The 23,783-nt window shown below is 43.2% G+C and overlaps 1 protein-coding gene across 3 annotated transcripts in view; it reads right to left on the bottom strand.

Annotated features, from left to right (window-relative positions):
• Positions 1–23,783, bottom strand: part of Efl1 (elongation factor like GTPase 1) — a 123,053-nt gene that overhangs the window by 2,931 nt on the left and 96,339 nt on the right. For all 3 annotated transcript variants that reach the window (XM_055623377.1, XM_055623378.1, XM_055623380.1), the window contains 3 exons: positions 19,569–19,716; positions 11,154–12,133; positions 1,513–1,697 (listed from right to left, as the gene is read on the bottom strand). In XM_055623377.1, the coding sequence (XP_055479352.1) occupies positions 1,513–1,697; positions 11,154–12,133; positions 19,569–19,716 (1,313 nt within the window). The remainder of the gene's footprint in view (positions 1–1,512; positions 1,698–11,153; positions 12,134–19,568; positions 19,717–23,783) is intronic.

Genomic DNA, 23,783 nt, shown 5'->3' with positions numbered 1-23,783 from the left:
GTGTGTGTGTGTGTGTGTGTGTGTGTGTGTGTGTGTGTGTGTGTGTATGTGCGCGCGCCTGCGCGCTTGCATGCTGCATGCATATGAATGTGTAGGTGCATGGCTAGAATGTGTACATGGAAGCCAGAGGAAGATGGCTGGTGTCTTAATGAGGCTGGCTGGCCAATGAGCCAGAATTTGCTTGTCTTCTCTTCCTAGCGCTGGGAGTGCAGACATCCACAGCCATACTTGATTTTTTTCATGGGTGCTGGGGATTTGGGCTCAACTTCTCATGTCTGTTTATCAAGCTTTTTTTTAACCCCTGAGCCCCCATCCCAGACTCATTCACAAAAATTTAAAGAAACTCAATAAAATTATTTTCAAAAAAAAAAAAAAAAAAAACAAAAAACACTCAGTATGCAATTTTTTTTTTTTTTTTTTTTTTTGCCAGGCCTGGTGGTGTAAATATGTAGGTAGCCTTATTCACTGAGGAGTGGAGGTAGAAGGTAGAAGGACCCGGGATTCAAGACCAGCTGTAGCTGCATAGCAAATTTAAGGTCAACCTCAGAAACTTACTTCATGCCTTCCTCCTTTCATGAGTTTTTAAAACAAAAATAAAATATATGATGTATCACTTATCCAACGGTGATGCGGTATAATAGCTCTGAACGCTTATTTTAGGCTCTGTTTATAGAAAGCCCCAGGCATTATGTAGCCAATACCTTCTGTTGGGATCAGAGAGACACTATAGCCCAGTTTTCTGTGCCAGTGTTGACCAAGGCCACCCTTGCGAGCTGGATGACTGTCAACTGTGATATCAGCGGCCTGAGTTCTGAAAGCTGTCTTCAGCGAGGGCAGCACCAGTGAGGCCAGTGCTGCACCTCTCAAGGTCACTATTCATAAGCAGAATCATCCCACTCAGGCACAGACAACATTTACGCAGATTTCCTGGCCTACCCTCCTCTGATCGGGCACTCTCTTTGCTACTTAATGGCTCATTTTCCTTTGAGGATCTCTTCAGGAAGGCTTACCTGACCCCTCTCACACACTCAGAACACTCCTCACAACTCCCTTCTCTTCCCTGCAGTGACCAGAGTGTCCCTCTGTGACTGTGGGAGGATTTGCTGTTTGCTTGACTCCACATATGGACGAGGAAGGGTCGTGGTGAGCTACGCCGTTCCTCTGGGGAAGCCATGGAACTGCACCTCCCAGAATGGCAGAAAGCCATAAAGACAAACTGTGGCTCGTCCCTCCAAATGCTGGAAGAATCTCTCCCCATCCTTCTACCCCCGAGGGAAAAGAGTTCTTCAAGTTTCACTTTCAAAAGAGCTGTCATTTTTCTCTAACTTAATATACACCTGCAGCAGAAGGAAGATGGATTAATGCTCCGTCTCTTCAGTTTTACATTAGAAACAGAATGCATGTTGGCGTGATCAGCCAGCTTTTACTTATCCCTTGCCTGGGCCACCACACCAGTAAAGGCCAGCTTCACTCAGACGGTGCCAGGTCCTAGGGGTGGGGGCTGCATCTCACCTCCCAGTGGCTGAACACCAGCTGTGGGCTCGCCAGTCCGCTGGTCCTCTTCCTGATTTCATCGGCGAAGCCGAAGCTCTCTGCCACTGGCAGCACAGCCTTGATGATGAACATGTCTGTCCCTTCCTTCATTTCTTCCTGAAGCACTCGGCCCTCTCGCTTGGACAACACAGCATAGACTCGGCCTGCAAAACCGGAACTTAAGTTCATCCACCAACCACGACTTGACCCAAAGCCACAGTGATTTGCACATCCAGTAATGATACACCAGTGACTCTGTCTGCTCTCAATAATCCTGGTTTACAAGACCATGAATATTTTACTGCTAATTAAAAGGGCAAAATGAGAAAAAAATTACATATAAAAGAAAACAAGAGTGCAAACTGTGTCCCCCAGTGACAATTCCCACAATGCAGTGTGAGAAGCATGATGTCTGGAATTCCAAGCAGAGTTACCTTTGGGTATGAAATCCAATGAGAAGAGTGTGACTGGAATCTTGTGAGTATTAAAACGCATTAGTAATTATGAGTATTCTTCATATGATGACCAAAAGGTGACAGGAGACCATTTAAGCTCAGTAACCAAGTGACTGACAATGGTACTTTTATACCAATCAAAAACCACATCTGTGTCAACATTTGCTTGTATTTTTCCTAAACCAATACTATTAACTTTGATGCATGTGGGCATTCCATTTCCCTCGAGCTGGATCACGCTTGGAATCTTTACTGTCTGGTAACAATCTCTAAGTCTAACAATCTTGAGTCTTAGCCACTTCAACTTCTGCTTGACACAATCGTCGAGGTGAGATTCGGTCTTACACTCAGAAGGGACACATCTGCCCCTTGGGAGTGGCACCCTGCACAGATGTCTGTGGGTGCTCGGCACCCTTTCAACCAGGAAGCAGAACGATGGAAAGGAAGACAGATAAGTCACAGACAAGCTCATTATTAGAGCCTCACCTTTCACCTGCAGCTTAAAAAGCCACTGATTGCAGACGTGATCTGTGCATGCGTAAGTGTACAGGTGTGGCTGGGCAGTGTTCAAGGCTCCCCAGACACCACTCTAAGTTCTGACCTCCTCTCCTCAGTGCAAGGGGATGTGCCTGGCGCAGCCACCTCTACCCACCTATGAGGGCTCAGAGCAGCGTTGCCTTGCACCCTCCTCTCTGCAGATTCCCTCTTCTGCCAGTGATTAGGAAGGAGCAACGGAGGCAAAGCCAGAGAAACGTTCCACAAGGCCTTGATGATTAACATAGCGACCCTTCTGTTAGCCACGGAAGGGCACAGCTCTCCACTTTGTCTGCCACCACTTCCTCCTGGCCCACATTTCCGAGGCAGACAACTTCTAACTTCTTCCTCCAATGCTCTTTGACAACCAGGTTCTTTGAGCACTAAGCTGCTTCTTGGAGTTGCATGCTGATGTTCAAGCTCCTGACCAGTGTGCTTCTCAACCGTGCTGTCATGGCCTCTGCTGTACCGGAGACCCCTGATGAGTGTTTGCCCTCACACGCCTGGCCCGGGGCCACCATTCTGCTTATTTCTGTAATTCCTGAAGGTGTAACTTTCCTGTGAGCGTTCCGTGATGCTCACCCTTCTTTAAACCAGCCGTCAGGGAGCCAGTTTGAATATCGTCGGCGTGGTAATCGACTCCTAGGGCAGATTCCTAAGACTGTCTACACCAGGCCTCTCACGGTGGAGGTGAAGAGGCAAAGTACTCTTCCAGCGACAGCCCCTACCCTGCCAGCAGGGCTGAGAATGCCAGCTTCCAAATCACAAAATGGCTAAGTTCAGTTAAGACTGAACTTGAGGGCTAGCGAACTTGACCAGATAAGTTAGGTAAACTCGAAATGTATGTCCTAATTGGCTTGCTCCTGGGCAGACCACAGGGTCTATCTTCGACAGCTAGACAAGTCTTGAGCCTGAAATCTGAAGATCCCCTGAAGTTTTTACCTCTCAGGCCTCGATTTACCACGTAGGACACGTGTGATCCCTCTTCCCTAAGTCAGCCTTTCAGCCACCTGAAGACAGATATCTAGCCTAACGTTCAGAGACAGGCTGTGAATTCCCTGCTGTATCTCAGCCACCTCCCTAAATCAGCCAAAATGGCTTATTCCCCTGCCTTTCACAATGCAGTATTTTAAGAGCGGTCTGTAAATGCTGAAGAAATCAGAACTATTACTTTATTAAATAATCTCCATCTGCTATACAGATCACCCCGTTACCAAAACATCCAGTGCACATGAACAAGTCATCTTTATCTTAATCTAGGAAAAACCTTCTATTCTTTATTATTGCGCCTGTGTTTGCACGTGCCACAGTATTTGCACTGTGGTCAGAGGACCACTTTCAGGAGTAGGTCCTCACCACCCGCCTTGTTTCAGACAGGGTCTCTTTGTTGTTTGTGTGCTGTGTACCCCGGGGTAGCTGGCTCATGAGCTTTTGGGAGTCCTACTGTGTCCACCTCCACTCCCTCACGGGCATGCTGAGATCTCATGCTTACAGTGCACATCTGGCTTCCGCATTGCTCCAGGGATTGGAATTCGGGTCCTTAGGCTTATGGGGCAAGCAATGGAATCCACTGAGCCATCTGCTCAGTCCACATTCTCAGAAAAAAAAAAAAAATTACGGTAGTCTATGACAGTGACCAGAAGCAGGAGGGGTGGGAGAGAACAGGGAAACGGGTAAATGAATCCTGTCAGGGGCTAATGAGGATCAACTGGTGACGGCTGCTGCTCAGGCTGGCAACTGTTCTCCTTGGGGGCCATACCAACAGTTGGGATCAATACTTGTAATTGAAACTGAAGGTAATTAATCATGTACTTTTGAGCCGTTCAATTTTAATTCTGCTAGAAGTACATTCTAAATCTGAGGGCACAGTGATGGATCGCCGAAGAAAGAAAAACACTGTAATAAAACTTTCCATAGTCACTGGGCTCCTGTGATGGCTGGGCCTAAAGCTTACAAGCCTTTAGACATCTGCTAACCCTGCCATCACTGTCACCGGGAAATCCACGAGGGCTTCTGACCCAGGCTGCCTACTGTAAATACTCTGCTATTCCTTCACTGGGCTGGGGGCATCACAACAGTCAGTCCTTCCTTTGTTCACGCGCCTTCAGATTCTGAGCTCTACACAAGACATGAGAAAATTCTTCAGGAGAGAAAAGCAACAGGTCAACGTGAACAGTTTTGGCCACGACTACACTATCTATGCCTCAGCCTGTCCCTGGCCCCGTGGTTACCCGCCCCGAGAGCCCAAGCTGTGTGCTTCCTCAGCCCCAATGAATTGCTCACAGCTCAAGGTACGCCAGGGCCACAGCTCCTTCAGCCTAGAATATGTCATCTTAGGCCAGCCCTATAAATACTCTTTTCAGATTCAAGGACTCTCTCGAACACCTTGTACTGTTTGATACTGAAAGCTAAAAATTCCCTGTCTGTGTCAGCTCCACTGAGCACTGTCTTTACAGCCTTTCAGATTCACATACATCTTCTAATGAAACAGCTAAGATTAATCTACAGCCTTTAAAGATGGGAAGCAAAGAAAGACCTAATGTCTGAATATAGGAAAAAAGTAGCTATTCATACCATATTGTCTTCTACAATAAACAAAGATGAAATAATGAATTTCCAAATTGAGGATGATAGGTCAGTAAATTAAAGCACATCAAGTTCACAGGAATTATGCAGAGGTTAAAATAAAAATTATGAATAAGTGGCCAGATAGGCACATGCTTTAAAAGAAATGTAAAAATACTTATACCATAAGGTTACAGCTATGCACAGCATTCTAAGGAAAGTAATGACAATAAATAAATGAATAAATAAATAAAATAGAAAATAAAAGGCTGATTTCCAAAGGAGATATTTTTTCTTTTCATCTCATGATTTGTTATTGTTGGTAACACATGTGGACAACTTTCAAACACAGACATGCACACAGACTCATAGACACTGTGGGCATTTAAGTCTTACAAACAAGGTCACATGGAAGTTTTTTCCTGTCATAGAGCTACAAATGCAAAATCAAGCAACTGCAACTAACAGGCTGGATATGATGAAGCTGAGCTGAAGCCAGCTGTAGACACACTGAGCCTGTGGGCTGCTCGCTACTACAAGCAAGTTCGGCTGCAGGGTCAGAGGCAGCTGCATAGCAGGCTGACCTATTTCTGGAAGGTCTGCAGTGACTCTCCACGCAGAGCCTCGTGTTTGCACTGTCTTTGTCAACTACCTACAGATACAGAAGGCAAAATCAAACCCAGAGGTGATAACGGAGCTGGCAGGGTAACGCATACTCTGAGAGAACTAGCGAAGGAACCCAGTTCCACCGGACAGAGGTAGCACAGTGTCATTTTGTAGGGGTTTAGTTGGCAGTGCTGGCAGTGTCTGGGCTCAGAGAGGGAGCACTGTAGTCCCTAAAGCCAATCTGAATGAGCATCAGATCAACTGCTCTTCTGTGTGCTGTGCAATAAATACTGGCTGGCCGAGTTGGGAATGATTCAGTCTAGCCAGACCCATTTCAACAACCTATCACTTTGCAAAGACTTCTACTCGTCTTCCATTCCACCAATCCTAATTTCTCATAATAAGCCACCGGAAAACCAGTACACTGAACAACTGGATTTTACTCTTTATTCACTTAATATTACTAAACTTTGTCACCTCCTGTTGGGGGTTAGTCTGGTGCTTTGTATTTGAGTGTTAATTAATTTGCTCCCCAAGGCCTGCTTGCTGTCTTTAATGAGTAGAAACTCACAAACCTCAAAATAATGTTTGAAGCGTTGCTTAAGAGATTATTCCTGATTGGCGGATTAAAAGGCCTAATCCTGGGCAGGGCAGAATGGAGTGGGTGTGGACGAAGTTCTAGGACTTTGAGAAGAGAAGGATTTTGGGAAGGAAACAAGTACAGGAGGAGAAAGAAGGAAGAGGCACACCTCCATGGGTTATCATGGGAGAACATGGCAGATCAGCATGGATGGAGGAAATTGGCCCAAATGAAGAATTTTAGCATGTATTTTGGGATTATGGATGGGAGGCAGCTCCAATAGGAATGACAGCCTGGGAAGGAGCTGGGAAGTAAAGGTAATTTAGAGGGTTAATATCTGCCCTACTCCAAGTGAAATAAGGTTATTCTAAAATCTATCAGTGTCTGTGACAGTGGGTTAGATATAACACCATAATAATTACAGGGCTACCATTAAACATTATCAGGCCGATACCTTTTGTTTTCTAAAACATCCTCCTCTGTTAAGGCAAGAACCATGCTTGACTTAAAGATTAACACCTGCAGCCCAACAAGCCCTTGTTGAAAATTATGAGATGCTGGTCAAACACACAAAGTATTTCAAATGCAGAGGGAAAAAAAAGGCTTTAAAAGCAAAGATAATCAAGTGTTTCTAGCTTGTTCCAGTGCATATGCCCTCACAACGCAAACGCCTACAGGTCAAATTAATCCAATAATCATAGTTGCGATTAAACTCTAGCACTGCCGGACAAAAAGAGTACCGTTATAGCTGAGGACAATGGCAGAGAGTAACAGGTATGAAGAAAGACAAAGACAGACAACTACTGGTCACGTGACAAAGTAAACGGTATTTATGATGGCCAAACATGCCCATTAAAGGAAATTTTCATGGGTGAACAATAATAATGATACAGCCATAGATACTTTTTGAAAAGCATTTTTAAAACTTAAAAAAAAAAAAAAAAAGGCTATTTTTGGGGGATTTTTTTCCCAAGATGAAATACTTTGGAAATTATTATTTTCCTACAAAGCTTCCCATTTTGACTATATGTAATTCTGTCCGTGTAAAGAAGGATATATTTTAATAATCTGTGTACGAAGAATTAAGATGTAAAAAGGAAATTCATTTTCTAAATAAAAAGGACCTAAAATCATTTCGTATTGATTCCTAGAAAATTAAAAGGCACAGTCACCGAAGTCTGAAGTCATCTTGGAAGATCTCCAGATATCCAGGCAAAAAGCAAAAAAGGCTTGAGAAAAGCCTTTTTTTTTTTTTTTTTTTCCTCCATTTCTTTTTCCAATTGAAGTTGTGGAGTTTGGAAGAAAAAGAAAACACACACACACACACACACACACACACACACACAAACATATCAACATCTGACTGTGTTGATGGACCCTGAACTCTTGGCTGTCCACGCCAAAGAGTCCCCCAGATGGCAGGAGAAAACAGGCCTGAGGAGATGCTCCAGGAATGGGACTTAGAGCAATTCAGGAGGGAAAAGAGTAAAAACATCCAGAAAGGTTCCCAGCGGTGGGGACGGCAGCCAGCTGGTTTTGGAGAACATGTCTGTTATAACCACACTACATGCATAACTGCACACAGAAGACTGGCACCTGGGACAAAGAAAAGCCACACTTCGCTGCTCCACAGAAAGGGTGCCAACCAGTGGGTCCAGATGAGCAGCTGGCTCCGGGAAGTCACACAGCTGTGCATGGCAGCCAGGTACGGTGTGCCAGTGTGAAGACAAAAGAACAGGATGACAGGTGGCACCCTGAGGTGTCATCCTAGGGACGAAGAGTCAGCACAGGGACTGGATGTGGTTTCGGGCGACCAGCTTGCTGGGGCTTTCAACCCGGTCACAGGACAGCTGCCGCTGACTCCTGTGTTAGGCTGAAAACTTGTCTTTTCAGGAAACAAAGGACAAAAGATAGGAATGCAGCACATAGAACTGTTGGTTTGGGGAGGAACCAGGCTTCTCTTATAGTGAGCAGAGACACAGGTGAAGACCTCCACGAACTGTGAGCTTTAGAAAGACCATTTCAAATGCATAAAGAGAAAAAGAAAATCAAGCATGAAAAGCAACAAGTTGTAGGAGAGTGAAAAGAAAATCAATTGCAAATGATCCTTCGGAGAGGAGGCGAGACCCCACACCTAACTTCAGTGTTGGTGGGGTGCGGTGAGTGGAGGCTGCGAGGCAGAGATAAGCCCCCATGCTCACAACAGGCTGCAGGTACTGAAGTAAAAGCGCTGAGACAACTCGGAGATGCCTTCCCCACTTTACTGAACTTGGTCCAGCCTCTCTGTAGCAGTGATTTTATATTTGTGAGCGTTAGGTTTCTATTTCGGGGAGGAGGCTACCGTGATCCTTTGGCTGTTTCTGTGGGCTGTGCCCTTTCACCATTCTGGTGGTGTTGGGGACACGTTTCACTGGCGAGTATCTTTCTTACATAAAGCAGCCATGTCTGAACCCATTACCCAAGGGACTGGCCCGGACACACATTGCTGCCTCTCATGTGGGTAATTCTTTTCATGGTGTTTAGGGATTGAGACATATTAGCCCCATTTTTGTTTTCTTAGACATGTCTTCCATGGGGATCCATGCTCTGGTGATTGCCTAGACAGCAAAAATTGGGTAGTCTCATGGTCTCCTGTATTTACGTATCAATAATCTGAGTGTATACAATTAATTTTCTTGTGACATATTCTATAATAAGCAATATAACTACACAAAGGAGAAAAAGTCCAAAAAAACCAATAATAATCTCAACACATGGATTCCTTTTCTGTTTCTTTCATGTGTAAGTCAACTGTCAGTGAACCAGGTGTTTTGATGAGGTAGCAGTCCCCCTGTCTGCACTGCCCTAGGAACTGTCATACCAGTTGTCTTTGCTCCCTTTCTCTCTGAAAGTGGGGCAGGTAGGTGTAAAGAGTGGGTGCTTTCTTGCTGTTCCCACGAGCTCTGCCCAGGTTGTGGACACATTCCTTGCTTGGGAAGTCTTAATCACGGAATCGGCTGAGCTGCCCATTGCCAGACAGTTAGAAACAGGTGGAGCGTGCAGATTGCCAAAGTAAAAGAGTGGCCCAGGATTTGAAGGGATCCAGGTCACTTGACTGCATTCCGCTCCATCTGTACCTCTAAGAAGGCTCTCAAGGGAAATGCAGAATAGACAGATGACAGGCTGTATGAGGTGCGGGTGGGCATGCTACCTTCAGGAGGAGTGGCGGTCACTGGGTGCAGCCCCCACATACGGAGCTCCATCACAGAGGGCACACTGCCGCTCAGTAGCCTCTGTGACTACACCTACCTAACTTGCTTAGCCATGTTGTTTTGAAATGTTGCTACAGATATTCACTTTGTCTCAAAGAACTTTATTATGATATAAGCCTAAACTTCTTTTGAGGTGGAAAAAAAAAAAAAGAACCTCAGATTCTTCTTTTGGGAACTAATCAGTAAAGCAAATTTACTTAGAATGTAATTAACTATATATTGACTCAAAGAGCCCTTCAGCCAGAAGACAGACAATAAATTCTCAGGTTAACTTCCACCTTTTATAATTTCACCATCACTAACAGTTCCAAGATTCCTACAGAAAAGATATATACTATGTCCAGGACACCTCGAGGAATGGTGTTTGTGCTCACTTGAATTTTCAAGAACCACAAAGCCTGACTTTTTTCTTTTTAATAAAAGAAAGTAAGCCCAAGTAAAACAGCGCTGAACAAACACCAAAACAGCCACCTTGAACCAACTTCCATGTGTCCCGAGGTCCCCAACACGTTTAAAGAGAGGGAACTCAGAAAGCGATCTGATATAACAGCTGGTAGTTAAAGGGTCTGAGAAAGCCCAAGTGACTCCTCTTCAGGACTGAGCATTTACAATATCACTTTTGTGCTACTTGTGCAAGAATGGTGGCTTATTCTTACAACTGCCCGGATGGCTCGGATGGTTACAGGCTGAAATGCTTATTCAACTGGGACAAAAATGCTGCCAAACTGGGGTTCTATTCTTACTGGCCAGACTTTTCACCATAAAACTTAAGAAAAAAAAAAAAAAAAAAGTAGGAAAAATATTTCATTTATAAAGCTTTTAAAAAGTCTAGGAATAAATTAAACCAAGGAAGTGAAAGACTTCTTTAAGAAAAATTTTAAAAAGCTGATAAAAGAAACTGAAGAAGACACCGGAGGGTGGAAAGCCCTTCCAAGTTCCTAGCAAAATACAGTGAAGATGGGCACTCAATCAAAGTAGCCTACAGATCCAATACAACGGCCATCAAGATTCCAATGGTGTTCTTCATGGACCTGGACAAAAGAATCTGAAATCTGTCTGGAAATATAAAAGACCAGGGACAGCCAAAGCAATTTATCAGCCACCACACTACATGATATCTAGCTATATGACAGAGCCACGGTGACAAAAATAGCATGATATCAGACACAGACTCAAACATGGAGACCAATGGAACATAATATAAGCTTAGAGATAAATTCAACACAGCTAAGGACATCTAATGTTTGAAAAAGGCACCAAAATCACAAACTGGTAAAAAGACAGCTTACTCAATAAATGGTACTGGTAAAACTGGATATCCAACTGCAAAAGATAAAATTAGATCTGTCTCTCCTACCCTGCACACACACAAATAAATCACTCCAAACTTAATCAAAGATCTGACCTTAAAGTATAAAGAAGATACATTTGCTCCAAAAGAAAAGACTTAGAGTAGACATGTATTTTCCCTCTCAAGATTTTAACATATAAGGTCTCTGGCTTTCAGAAACCTCTTAATTCTTTAGTAGTAAATTAGATGATGTGGCTCCAACAAAACATTAAGTGGGTTTAACATACAGCAGACATTGTTACTCAGGGCATCTCTCTTCCTCATCCTTCCCTCCTTACCCAGGACATCGCTGGTGGCCATGATGTCACATGTGTACATAGCTGCCATCAGGCGTTGAGGTTTCACCTGCAGAGCATAGCGGCATGCTTCTTTCATGGTGGCGATCAGCTGCCCAGAGAAGGGTCCATAGCAGTCAGTGACGGGAGAGTCTCCTTTCTGGGAAGTTACTTCAGAAGGCTCTGGGCAGCCATCTTGTTGCTCTTGGTTTTCATCTTCAATGTGACAGGTTGTACCTCCCCCCTGTCCTTCTCCTGCCAGGTCACACTGACCTTGGCTCTGTTTATCACTTGCTCCTTGTTCTGCATATTTATTTAGTTCCCACTTTTCTAGAACAAAGCAGACACCCATGAGGGGCTCCTCACACATGGGGCCAGAAAGGGTTGCTAGCTGGAAGCCACTCACAATGCTATTGCCGAAATCTCGGAATCTACTGGCTTCTTTTGATTCTCTGCCAGCAGGGCCAGACCAGACTGAGTTCTGAAAATCTTCACTTCTACTGACAAGGATGTTGGGCCCACATTTTCTTGGGCCAAATGACCAGATCTGGTCAACAGTGTTCCTCCACTTTCTCCCTGTTAGGTGTTGCTCTAGTTTCCCTTTGAATTCCCAGATTTTCTCTTGGGTCTTCTGATGAATCGCCTGCGTATTTCTGCCCTCATTCAAGGAGGACGTCAAAAGCTCCATTGAACGAATCAAGTCGCTGTTTTCTTCCAGAATCCGAGTGACTTCTTCTGGCAGCGGTACTGCACGGACGCTGAGTGTGGCCAGTTTATTGGGCGTCGGGATGGTGATCAGCCCATCTGAGTCCACTTGGATTCCCTCTGGGATTTTGCTTTGCTCTTCTTTTGTTTGGTGTATCACAGCAACTTTTTGCTGCCTGCCTATTTCTTCGTTGACCATGTCAACTTTGGGAGGTTTTGTGATTGTTTCTCTGAATGGAATAATGGGTTCAGATACACTGATGTGAATCTTTGCAAACCTATGAGAGCATGAGAAATAATAGATGGTTAGAATCATAGCACTGCATCAGACATGGAGATAGTGGAGAAACACAGAAACATGAAAATCGTTTTCTACGAGAGACCTGTAATTTACATTTTATCTCGATTCACACAGTGCTTTCATTTCAGATTGAGAGACAACCTCTGATGGGACTGTACCTCCGGGGAGCTCCCTACTTGTGCTGGGATGTCGCCACTTTGTTTATTCTCAAGACAAACAAACCATCTATTTAGGTGGTTTTGAGTGGAAAAGAAATATTGTAGTGGCATCTGACACAGGATGCCTTTAAGATCAAATCTGCCACACCTCCATCTGGAGAAGAGGAGCCCAGTGACCACAGCTTTGAAGAGACTGTCAGAGCTGCATGATACATTTGGCACTGACATGAAGCCAGAACGACACAGGACTGTCTAGACTCGCATTTCACCACAAACCTTCTGCAGTGACAAGAAGCTCTCTATCTTCTCTCTGATAACTGAGGACTGGAAAGGTGGCTAGTACAACAAAAGAAAAAGATTTTAAAATTTATTTAAATGTAAATATCCATACATGGCTGAGCACTGGAAATACGACTAGTGTTGTTGAAGCATTGAAATTTCAATTTCACTGTTATTATTTAAACAGCTTCATACAGTCCTGCAGCTTCACAGAGATACCGTCTGCAGTACTGGATGGCACAGGACTTGAGCCCTAATCTGGCACAGAGCTCAGACAGTTCCCTTTCCACATGATATTAGGTTTAGTTTCTTTCTTTTCAGGTATGAGCTCACCCAGGACAGACACTGGAACTGGCATGGGCTGACTCTGCAGAATGGGGCAAGCTTTCTTTTCGTCTTATGTTCTGTTTACGCCATTGTCGATTCACACTGAAGCTCTTGGGTACTTTACATCTGTGTGTGTGTGTGCGCGCACGCGCATTCGTGCACGTACAAAACATTCTATTAATTTTTGGAATCTTGGAACGAACCCTTCCCTGAGAAATTCATTCCATAAGAAAACTGGGTGATGACAGTTCTCCCTAGATCTCTTTCTCTTTCTAGCATTTTGTAAATAGGGCCATATTTATACAATAAATTTGAAAATTCAATAAGTACCTTTTTAAATGAAAATGATATTCAAATACATTTTAGCATATGGAACCCCAAACAGACTATACTGTTTAGAAGGAAAAAAGCATGGTAGAAGGCTACTTCCACCAAGAGCTACGGCTCTACCAGCAAGGGTTTTTCTCTTTCAAGGATTAGCTTACTTCAAGTGTACATGTCTGCTCCAGGATACACAAGATGGATGACTACCCAACACTGTCCAATTAAAAGTTACTTTGATGCCCAAACTTGAGAGGAAATACAGATGAAGCTGTAGTTTAATCTCAACAAATAATTCAGATGGAAAAGAAACAAAGTAACAGTGAAGTGTTGAGAATATTCATGTGTATTTTGCTTTGTGATGTCACTTACTACCCTGAAGCATTATGCCAAGCCCTTCACAAATGTGTAATTTCCTTGACAGACACTAATACGATCCTTACTGTGTAGAGGAGAAAAATCAGGTACATATACATGTTAAGAGGTTCGAAAGTGGAGAATTGAAGATCTAACTCTCAGTCTAATTTTAGCATTCACATTCCCCACCATTTACACTATAGTGAAAAGCTGAGTTCAACAGCATGTTAAAGAAAAAATTCAAAATGTCAAATGATTTCAAATGTAAAATTAATTTGTATGCGGTCTGTCCGTATAATTGAAATTATGATATAAAACAAAATATGCTAAAAATATCAAGGTAATCTATATAAAATCATTATTTAAAATGTCAAAACTGCATTCAATACTTATTCTTTGTTAAAAAAAAAGTATTTAGGTACCTCTGAAATAATAAAAACGGCCACTGACTAGCCCCAAATAGCTAACCTGGTCTTCCCTTAGGCATGTGGTTCTCCCCACTGAGGGTGTAGTTTACTACGGCATCAACACTAGTGAGCCATTCTTGTTGCTAGGTGGACAGTGGGGCACGTGGGTCTGAGCATCCCACCCTATCCTAGTCAGCACCTGCCCCGGCGAGGGCTTAATTCCTTTTTATGCAGATTTACAAGCTATTGAAATCATACTATTGAAAGCGCAAACCATTTTTTGTTTCATGTCATTAGAAAAAGAAGCCAAATTCATGTTAGAGCTCCTTGACTACTTATGAAAAGCATTTACTGGATTCACAATTTCATGTGGCTAAGTAATAATTAGTCTGCACTTCAGCAAACAAACAACAGCAACAAAAAACCCACAGTATCACGATAAAATTCCTTGTTTTGAGAAATCTTGTAGGTTTTTAAAAATCACTTATTTTCACCTAGGTTTAATAAAATAAGTTATACAAGGAGGCAGAGCAAGTAAATGCCATATAGCAAAGAAAACTGCCAATGGTCTAAGATTTAAATTTATCAGTTAACTGTTGGAGGCTGGGTGAGTAGAAGCAGATTGAAATTACCAAAAAGAAAGAAGGTAGGAAGGAAGGAAGGAAGGAAGGAAGGAAGGAAGGAAGGAAGGAAGGAAGGAAGGAAGGAAGGAAGGAAGGATAGAAGGAAGGCAAACCAACCAAAACTGTGACTTCCAGCCTTATTTCAGTAAGTCTCTCTGCCTGTGCTGAACATAAATCTAAACGTGTGTGTATTTCATTACACTATCTTAAAGATGCTTTTAATTTTTCAACTTGCAGGTTTTTAGGAAAAGGTTACTTTTTATTTCTGTATATGTATGTGTACTTGTATGCGTTTATGTGTAACGTGTGTGCAGTGAGCGCAGAGAGCAGAGGGCATAAAGTTCCTGGAGCTGTGAGCTGCCCAACGGTGGTGCTAGGACTGGTCTGGTGCTCTGCAAGAGCAGTAGGTGCTCGTAACTGTTGAGTCACCTCTCCAGTTTACAGCTGAATTCTTTAAAGAGAAAAGTTCTTAAATTATTAGAGACTATATGTGTATATAGTTCAAGGAAGCCAACTGCAAAGCTGTGGAAACTGAGACAATGCAGCGGTAATATTATAGTTACCTTTTATTATAGCATACCAAAAAAAAAAAAAAATCTATGCACTACTTTGGATTTCTGAGGTCCTAAGAAGTCTGCTATAGAGACTGCCCCTATTAAAGCTATCCACGCTGTGGAGGGAAGTGTGGGGCTGCCACACCTACAAGGCAGAAGCACAAGCTTTGTAACCATGGCAGTGCAGAGCCTGCTGCTACTTATAAATAAATAGATCAAAAGAGGATGTGTGATAGATAGATAGACAGATACATAGACAGACAGACAGATAGAAAGAAAAGTGCAGTAGGCTTCTACTATAGCTGTGACAGTGCTTCATGTGGGTTTCTGCTCCATCTGCTCTGTATCTAAGATTTGGATGCTAAGAACTCTGACAGTTCCTCTAGCCCAGCGACAACAGCTGATACTTCACCTCTCCCTCTTCTGAAGAAGTTGAAATAAGAGGCATGCTCCATGACAACTAAAAACAGTCCTCGTTGGCCATAAACGTTCTTAATATACCTGTGAAATACAGTAGTCACAAAGACCAGTACACAAAGAATCTACTGCTTTGCGATCGTTAGCTCAGTGTGAACATCCACGCAAACCATGGCCTAGGCTAAAACAGCTTCCTAGCCATAAGAAGGCACTTTCCCATCTCTTCCGAATCCCTCACAGGCAACTATACTGTCTACTGTAACCTGAGTCCCCTCTCTGCTTTCACTATTTAAAGGCAAATCTCCATACTCTGCAGTTTAAGTGTGTGTATGAGTATGTGTGTGTACACCAAAGCTCAACAACGGCTGTCATCCTCAATCACTTTCACTTTAACTAGTGACAGCCTTCTTATGGTGGTGCATTCCTATAGTTCCAGATACTTAGGAGGCTGAGGCAGGGAGATAACTGGAGCCTGGGAGTGTCAGGCCATCCCAGGCCATGCAGTGAAAACCTACCCTAGAACAAAAATGTATCAAGAGAACTCAACCTTGACAAACATTTGCCCAGCTTTGTTACACATGCAGAGAATTAGAAATGGAAGATAAGCCAAGCAGAGGGAAATGCCTGTTTTCGTAGGAGACAACAAACCAAACTCCAATAGTGTAGCAAGTACTACTCGCATTAGTTGTGTGTCAGGCATATCATTCTGAATCTCAGTCATTTGAGGATGTCTTTAGAAACTTTGAATACTAGTGGGTACATAGAGCTATCTCATGTTGTGTGCCTGTGATGCACGTGTGTGTGAGGACATGTGCAGGCCACAGCACAACTTTGGCTGTTGTGCCTCAGACGCCATCTTCCTGCTTTTGAGGCAGGGTCTCTCACTGGCCTGGTACTCACCACATAGATTAGGCTCTCTCGCCACCAGGGACTGGCCTGTTGCTACCTCCCCAGCAATGGGATTACAAGTGCCAGCATTTCTGCCTCTTTAATATCAGTCAAAGCCTAAGTTCAGGTCTCCATGCTCCCAAGGCAAACCTTTACTTCATGATCCTAGGCCCCTCACTTATGTGTGAACTTACATATTATAAAGTGCTGACTGGCTCAGTACATTTTTAAGTGGCCTTTTGCCTTCAGATTCCTGCTGTGATGTGCCTGTTGGTGTTGGTAACGGACCTTTGGGCTGCAGCGTTTCTTGAGTATTTTTAGGCATTATCTAGATATGCGGGTGTAGGTCTCACATGCTGCAGCTACTACAAAGGTTACAGCACACTGGTGCTTGCGCTCTCCCTCTGCAGACTGTTGAGGACTGACTAAATCTTCACTGACATTTGTCCCTTGAATACCAAACTTTCTTACCCAGCTCACTAACCTGTTCCCTTACAGTATCTTGTAGACAATAGAAGTTTTCAGTCTTCACACTTTAATCCACAACCTACCTAACACACTTTTCTGAGTAAGATATGAAACGAGTACTGTCTCCCTCTGTCTCTCTGTCTGTCTCTGTCTCCCCCCCCCCCCCCCCCCCCCCCCCTCCCCCCCTCTCTCCCGCCCCCCCCCCCCCCCCCCCCCCCCCGCTCTGGATATCTAACTGGGCAGCACTACTTACCGGAAAATCTGTCCTTCCCCCATTGCTCTGCACTGCAACCTGTTTTTTGGAGTCTGCACTAGTCCATCACCTCTGTGGACAACATCGCAGTCTCACTGTTGCTTTAAAGGAGACCGAGTTCCAGTCCCAGCACAGTGAGGACACCCACCTGGGAGTTCTTCTTTGGTTATTACTGGCTCTTTTGTGAAAATTTCAAAATTTCACATCAGCTTGAAAAGTTCTACACGCGTGGGGAGGGGGAGAGGAAATGGACATTCCTTCAAGGACACGCCCCCAGTGACATACATCCCTCAATCAGACCCCACCTGACAGGCAATTCAGGATAATTCCTTCTCACTACACTTGGCCCCCATACACGTCCTTATTTATCACAGGGCACTGGGGTACTGCAGAATACAACGGCCCTTTGTCAACACCACTCAGTTCTGTTTCTTGGGGTTCAAAAGCAGCACTTGTTATGGCCACAAAGCGCGACCCAACTGAGCCAGTGCACCTGCCCCCGCATCCTCTAGTACTTGCACTCAGCTAAGCTGACCCTCTGCGACCACCTTTCTGTATGGAGCAGGGAGATTCCATTCTTCTGGGAGCCAGGTAAGTTCTGAGTTCTGACGGGGAATGATGGGCTCGGGGTCATTCCTCTATCACCGGGGGACGCATGAAGAAAATTGTTTGAACTGTTTTGTTTGTCTTAAGTGAGGGGATGGTAAGCAGTATTTTCAGAAATGTTTAGTCACACAGTTAAGGACCACATCAGAATTTAAATGGGATTACAACACATATCTGCCCCAGAGTGCAGAGGCAGGAGGATTGTGACTTCAAGGCCAAACTGTGTTCTATACAGGGAAACTCTAAATAAAAGAGAGAGAAAACTCTTGTGGTATTTTAATAAAGCAGTATATACTTTTAAAAAAGATGTTAGAGTTTTCATTGTTCCCATTCAATGTAATTACAAATTATGCTTATTTTTGATATTAAGAACATTTACATAATATGGATTTTACCTTGTCAGTGGGTGAGTGAAATGGGGTAAATAACCAAATACACAAAACAAGCAAATAAAACTTCTAAAGCTTTGTAGGGAACCCTGAGTCTGGGGTCACACCTCCTCACGCACCTGATTGGCTGTGATTTCATAAGCTAAGCAGGGCTGGGCCTGGTTAGTATTCAATGGGAGGAACCCTTTGGGAGCTGTCCTTCCTGGAAGTCTTTTCTATCTCTTACCCAGACAGAACTTCAGGGACTCTGAGCGAATGGTGACAAGAGATGGAAATCTACCTGCAAGTTTTGTGTGGATCGTGGCTGTACAAACACAGAATGAGGAAAAGCTATGGTGGCATTCCCCAGTGAAGAAGGCATGGGAGACTCCATCTGGAAGGAGCTCTGCCTCATCCCACAAGGACACCACTGCACACTGCCGCCCCAGTCCACAGTTACCTGCTGCGGCTGCTGTAGTACCCTCCTGCCACTATCCAGTCTATGGGGCCAACGTGTGGTTGAATGACAAACACAGAGATCACATGCTGTACCAGAGAACAACCACTTCTAACTGCCTACGTTACCATTATTACTGTCCCAGAAAATTTAAAAATGAAAGGAAAAAAGAGCTATTACAGGAAAATTCTCATTGTTTCCACTGGAAAACACAGAAATGTGTATTACAATAAACCCCTTCTGTCTTCCAGATTGAAAGGTTGACAAAGTGTGAGCAGGCACTTTCACACACTACTGGTAGTTACGGCAGGTGCTTTTGGAGTTAGCAGTAACAGCTGGAGCACCGACAGCTGCACATAGGGAAATGCCCACAGGACCGAATGGGTTTATGAACCTGAATGCTCATAACTGTTATTTCTGTGTACAACCAATAATCCTTATTCTTGTGTACGTTTTTTTTTTTTTGCAATAAACATACATTACCAACAAAACAAAGAAAAAAACATTATTTATAAAGTGACTGGGTATGCTCATATGACTTACATATGACCTTCATAGGAAATTTCTAGAAGGTTTACTTTATAGCATTCACAAGAAGTCTGTCCTAATCACAGCCTGTACTTACAAAATAAGATTTCTGTTGCTTTGATATGTGCTGTGTGGATGCTTAAAATCTACATATATAGATATGAAAATGTTTTATGACTTAAGCTAAAATACAAAATTATTCAAGTGCATGAAATTCATGTCAGTGTCTAGTTGTTAAAGTTTAAACTTATGACCCAATAGCAGTTTTATGTCTGACTTGAGGGCACTGCACTTTTCTCCCAAAATAAGCCACACTCTCAGTTTGACCTGCTTGGGAAACATTAAAACATCTCATTGGTTTTAGAGTTCTCATTTCTCCATCTCTAGCATTTTAATCTGACCTTTCTCTTAAGTCATCCAAACATCGCTGAAGGTGGACCTCCCCCGCTGTGACCAAAACATGCTCTCCTGTTTCCTGAATCAAAATCTGGACACAGGGATCAGCTTGGTTTAACAGCTTCATTCCTTTCACAAGCTGAGGCATTTCACCTAGATGACAAAATAAAACAAGTTAACAGTCACAGAGGAACCAGGATGACTTAGGCAGTGGCTGCTGACTGGAACGTTACAATGAAATAAGCTCCTAGGTCACAGAACTAGGAATAGGCCACCCTCTTTTAAATGACTTGTAGAGCCAGCCAGCCAAGATGAGGTCCAAACTGACTTATCATCATCATGCCTGCAAATTTACTTGTATGTATGTAACATGTATGTCATAGTACATATAAAATTAACACAGATACACAAAGTATTTACAATGATATCTCAGAAACTATTAGAACTTCATATTAAAATAGTAATTTGTAAGACAAGCCTGGTGACAGAGACCTTGAATCCCAGCTACTCAGGGAGCTGAGGCAGGAGAATCTCTACTTCAGTGTTTGCTCCAGCTACAGAATATATTCAAGGCCAACCTGAACAATATAGTGAGACGCTGTCTCAAAATAAAAGTACTGACAGGGTTGTCAGAGGTCTCTTTTGGTGGAAGAGTGCTTGTCTACTATGCACAAGGCCCTGGTTTTGACTCTCAGAAACAAACAAAGCAGGACAAATCTATTTGTTAAAGCACATGACAGAACCGTGGGGTTCAAGATCCTCAGAAACTAGCTACTGCACCCTCTGCATTCTGTTCTGCGTGTGGGCTTGCTATACAATTGTTTTGACCCAAGAGTACATACAAGGAGAGGGCACAGATGGGGATTGAGCTCTGCATTTGGGATTTGCCTTTTCACTCCTTCCTACAGTCAGCTGCCACTTTGTCCTCCCAATAGGCCAGAGCAAATCTCTTAATGCTGTGTAAAGATTTTGAGGGCATTCTTATATGGTATTGCTTTGATTCAACACTTTGCTTCACAGTTCTCCAGTGTTCAGTTTTCAACATGCAAAAGCACGGGAACTTTCTGGAGGCAGAAAGGCCTTACGGAAGCTTGTTAATTAAAGGACAGGGAGCGATTATAAGAACTTCAATGCTCATTTATTTTTGAACTAAAGTTCCAAAAATAACTAACAGTATTTATAGTGTTAAAATGCCAGTCAAGCATTTTAGAAGTGGATCCCATAGAAGAAGCAGACAGATTAATGTTCTCATTGTGTAGATGAGGAAACAGCTGGAGAGAGTGAAAAAAAAAAAAAATTGTGCCCAAAGTCAACAGCAACTATGTGGCAGAATCTGGCTCTGAAGCTGGTTGGCCAGCCTTAGAGCCTAGGCCCTGTCCATAGACATATAGCCCCATAGACCAGAAGGCTGCGAGCCACACTGGAGTACAGGGAATCCTGAGAGAAGACGGATGCCATTTCACCCTTACTCCCCTTTCAGCATATCATGGCTTTCCCTTGCTTATGTGGGTAGATTTATTATTCAACCTTAGCTTCACTGTAGGAGATTTGAAACCTACCTTAATGGATTGCTACACAGATACTGGTAACACTCATAACACAGGAAAACAGCAATAACAGGAAGACAAAGGCTATGTTTTAGCTCTCCATCAGCTAAATGACAAAGTCCAACCTATATACACTTGTCTATATTATCCATGCTTAAATCTATCTCTTTTAGACAAAGGGATGGCTTAGAATGAGGAAAGAAGAAAGTTTCAGAATGAAATTTGAGACTTGGAGTCAACATTGAAATCAAGGATCTGAAAACTTTTCTGGTAGCTATTCTGTGGCCAAAATCAACACAAACACTCCATGCATTAACCTTTTAAAACTCGGAAGGTAGTGTTCTTCCCTTACTTTAAGAATGTTACAATGGATACTTCACTTGCGAAGCAGAAACAGACACTAAGGAGTAAGAGAAAGTGACACCAGAAAAAGCAGACATATTTTCTGCATTTCATCAAAAACTTGACGAAACTGATGGATGTTCTAAAATGCGAACTATGATTCCGTGCAGGCCGCCAGCGAGGCACTTCTCCACTGGGACCCACCAACACTCACAATCATGGAGCCTACAAGACATCTCTGAATGGTTACAGCACAATGTGTCAAGAGTTTAAAAACAATGAAGCATTGGTTAGCACCCAGCCTCGCAGGGACTTCAACCATCTTGACCTCCTAACATTACAGTGGCCCCTGACCGTAACACTGACGCTTGACATCCTAACACTGTAGAAGTGGGTGATGTGACTGCTAAAGCTGGCCCTGGACTGAAGTCAGTCCCTATGTTCTGCTGCAGGACACTTGAGTACCAAGTGAAGGGCCCTGTGGACCGAACCAATACTTAGTCCAGACGAGTAAATCCTGGAAGCACGGTTAACCAGCACGTGGCAACCCAGAGTATGGACGAAAGCCACTGGCTGGGCAGTCTAGCTCGACGGCCTCCAAACTCCTGACCAAAGGACAAATAAGCAATGTTGTTTCAGACTATTACATTTCGGAGTATCTTGTTACGAAGTATTATTAGGTATTTAATACAAACCCAAACCACAATTACAGATAGCATGTATCTGTACAACCGCCCCCCAAAGTAGTTATTTTATTTCCTAATTAAAAAAAAATTTGTGTGTGTGTTTTATAATATACACAAAACATCTACAGGAAAACAATGCACCTGGAAGCCCTGTTTAGCTGAGGAGGATTTCTTTCTCTTTAAAAGGGTTAGGATTGTCCCTGAGGTAGAGATTTGAATCTGGAATGCAGCACTTATTGTGTGACTCAGACCAGTTAGCTACTTCTCTTTTAAAATCATGTCCACATACATGTTTGTACACGTGAGCAAAATGCCTCCAGAGCCCAGAAGAGGGCACTGAGTTCCCTGAAGTGGAGTTAATGATGAGCCACCTGACATGGATGCTGGGAAATGAACATGTGCCCTTTACACGGACAGAATATAATCTTAAATGATAAGCCATCTTTACAGTACCAGTTTCCTTTATTTTTAGTTTTATAGCTTTTCTAGTGTTGGGACCAAATAAATTAGGCTATGTACCTAATTGACTCCTTCATGCTTTAGTCACCCTCACATGAAGATTAGAATAAGACCAGCATCAAATGGCTGCTGATGGGATTAGATGAGAAATTCAACGTCAAATCTGCAGCATACTGTTGGGATACATATAAGATGAGTAAGAATGATGAAAACAGTAATGGTTTGGGGACATTTGTGGGTGTCTGTTGAGTTTTCAGTATCCTTGTGTGTAGGGAGTAAAGACTGGCCAGAGGATCTCTTAGCACCAGCTCTGGAAATCCAAGAAGAAAAGTAGAACAAATGGGTGTGACTCTTTATGACAGAGTAAACGGCAAGGTTCTGGATGAATCCAGTTCATCAGGCTACTGACTCTTCACAAAAAAGATAAAAGGTCCCAGAACCAAGAGCTGTGTGCAGGAGTAACAATGGGTCTAACAAGGGTTTCTTGGCCAGTGTTACTGGAGTCTTGCTACGGGAAGCTGGAACCTTTCTGTAGCTATTAGACATGGAACCCATGGAGAAAGCAGTGATGGCCCAGGGTAGGAGGAGTCAGGAGAGCCAAGAGCAAACAGAGTACATGAGCTTGGAGGGCACAAGGGCATGGACAGTGTGAAGGAAAGCTTCTTAGACACAAACTAGAAAGTAAGAAACTGGACAGACAAGGAGTTACATTCAGAAACTGAAACATACAAACAGGCACTTCAGTAACACAACCCATGGACTAGGCGGCCCCAGCAAAACAGCATACTTCATGGGAGAACAGCAACAGTTCTTTAAAAATTATAATGGAAATTATGTTCATCTATCAAATGCTTCAATTTAGATTTTAGAAGCTCAGAAAAAAATTTAATCAATGGCATATGAGGAAATGCACTTTGGCCACCAGGTCGTTAACTGTGAATAATTCTCTTTGCTTAACTACCTTATTTTTGGACAAAGTAAAGAAGAAAGAAGCCAGGTACTGGCTCATATTCTTTATGTCAGGGAGCAATATGGGGAAGCTCACAGCCACCTGTAACTCCAACTCCAGAGGATGATGTTGTCTTCTGGCCTCTGCAGGCACCCCACACAAAAAAATGGAGACACACTTAGACACCAATGATAGATAGATAGATAGATAGATAGATAGATAGATAGATAGATAGAT

The sequence above is a fragment of the Psammomys obesus genome, unplaced genomic scaffold, assembly GCF_907164565.1.
Source record: "Psammomys obesus unplaced genomic scaffold, mPsaObe1.curated_primary_1811, whole genome shotgun sequence".
Classification (NCBI taxonomy): Eukaryota; Metazoa; Chordata; class Mammalia; order Rodentia; family Muridae; genus Psammomys; species Psammomys obesus.
Note: the sequence above shows the minus strand (reverse complement) of the source record. Positions and strands in the feature narration are given on the sequence as shown.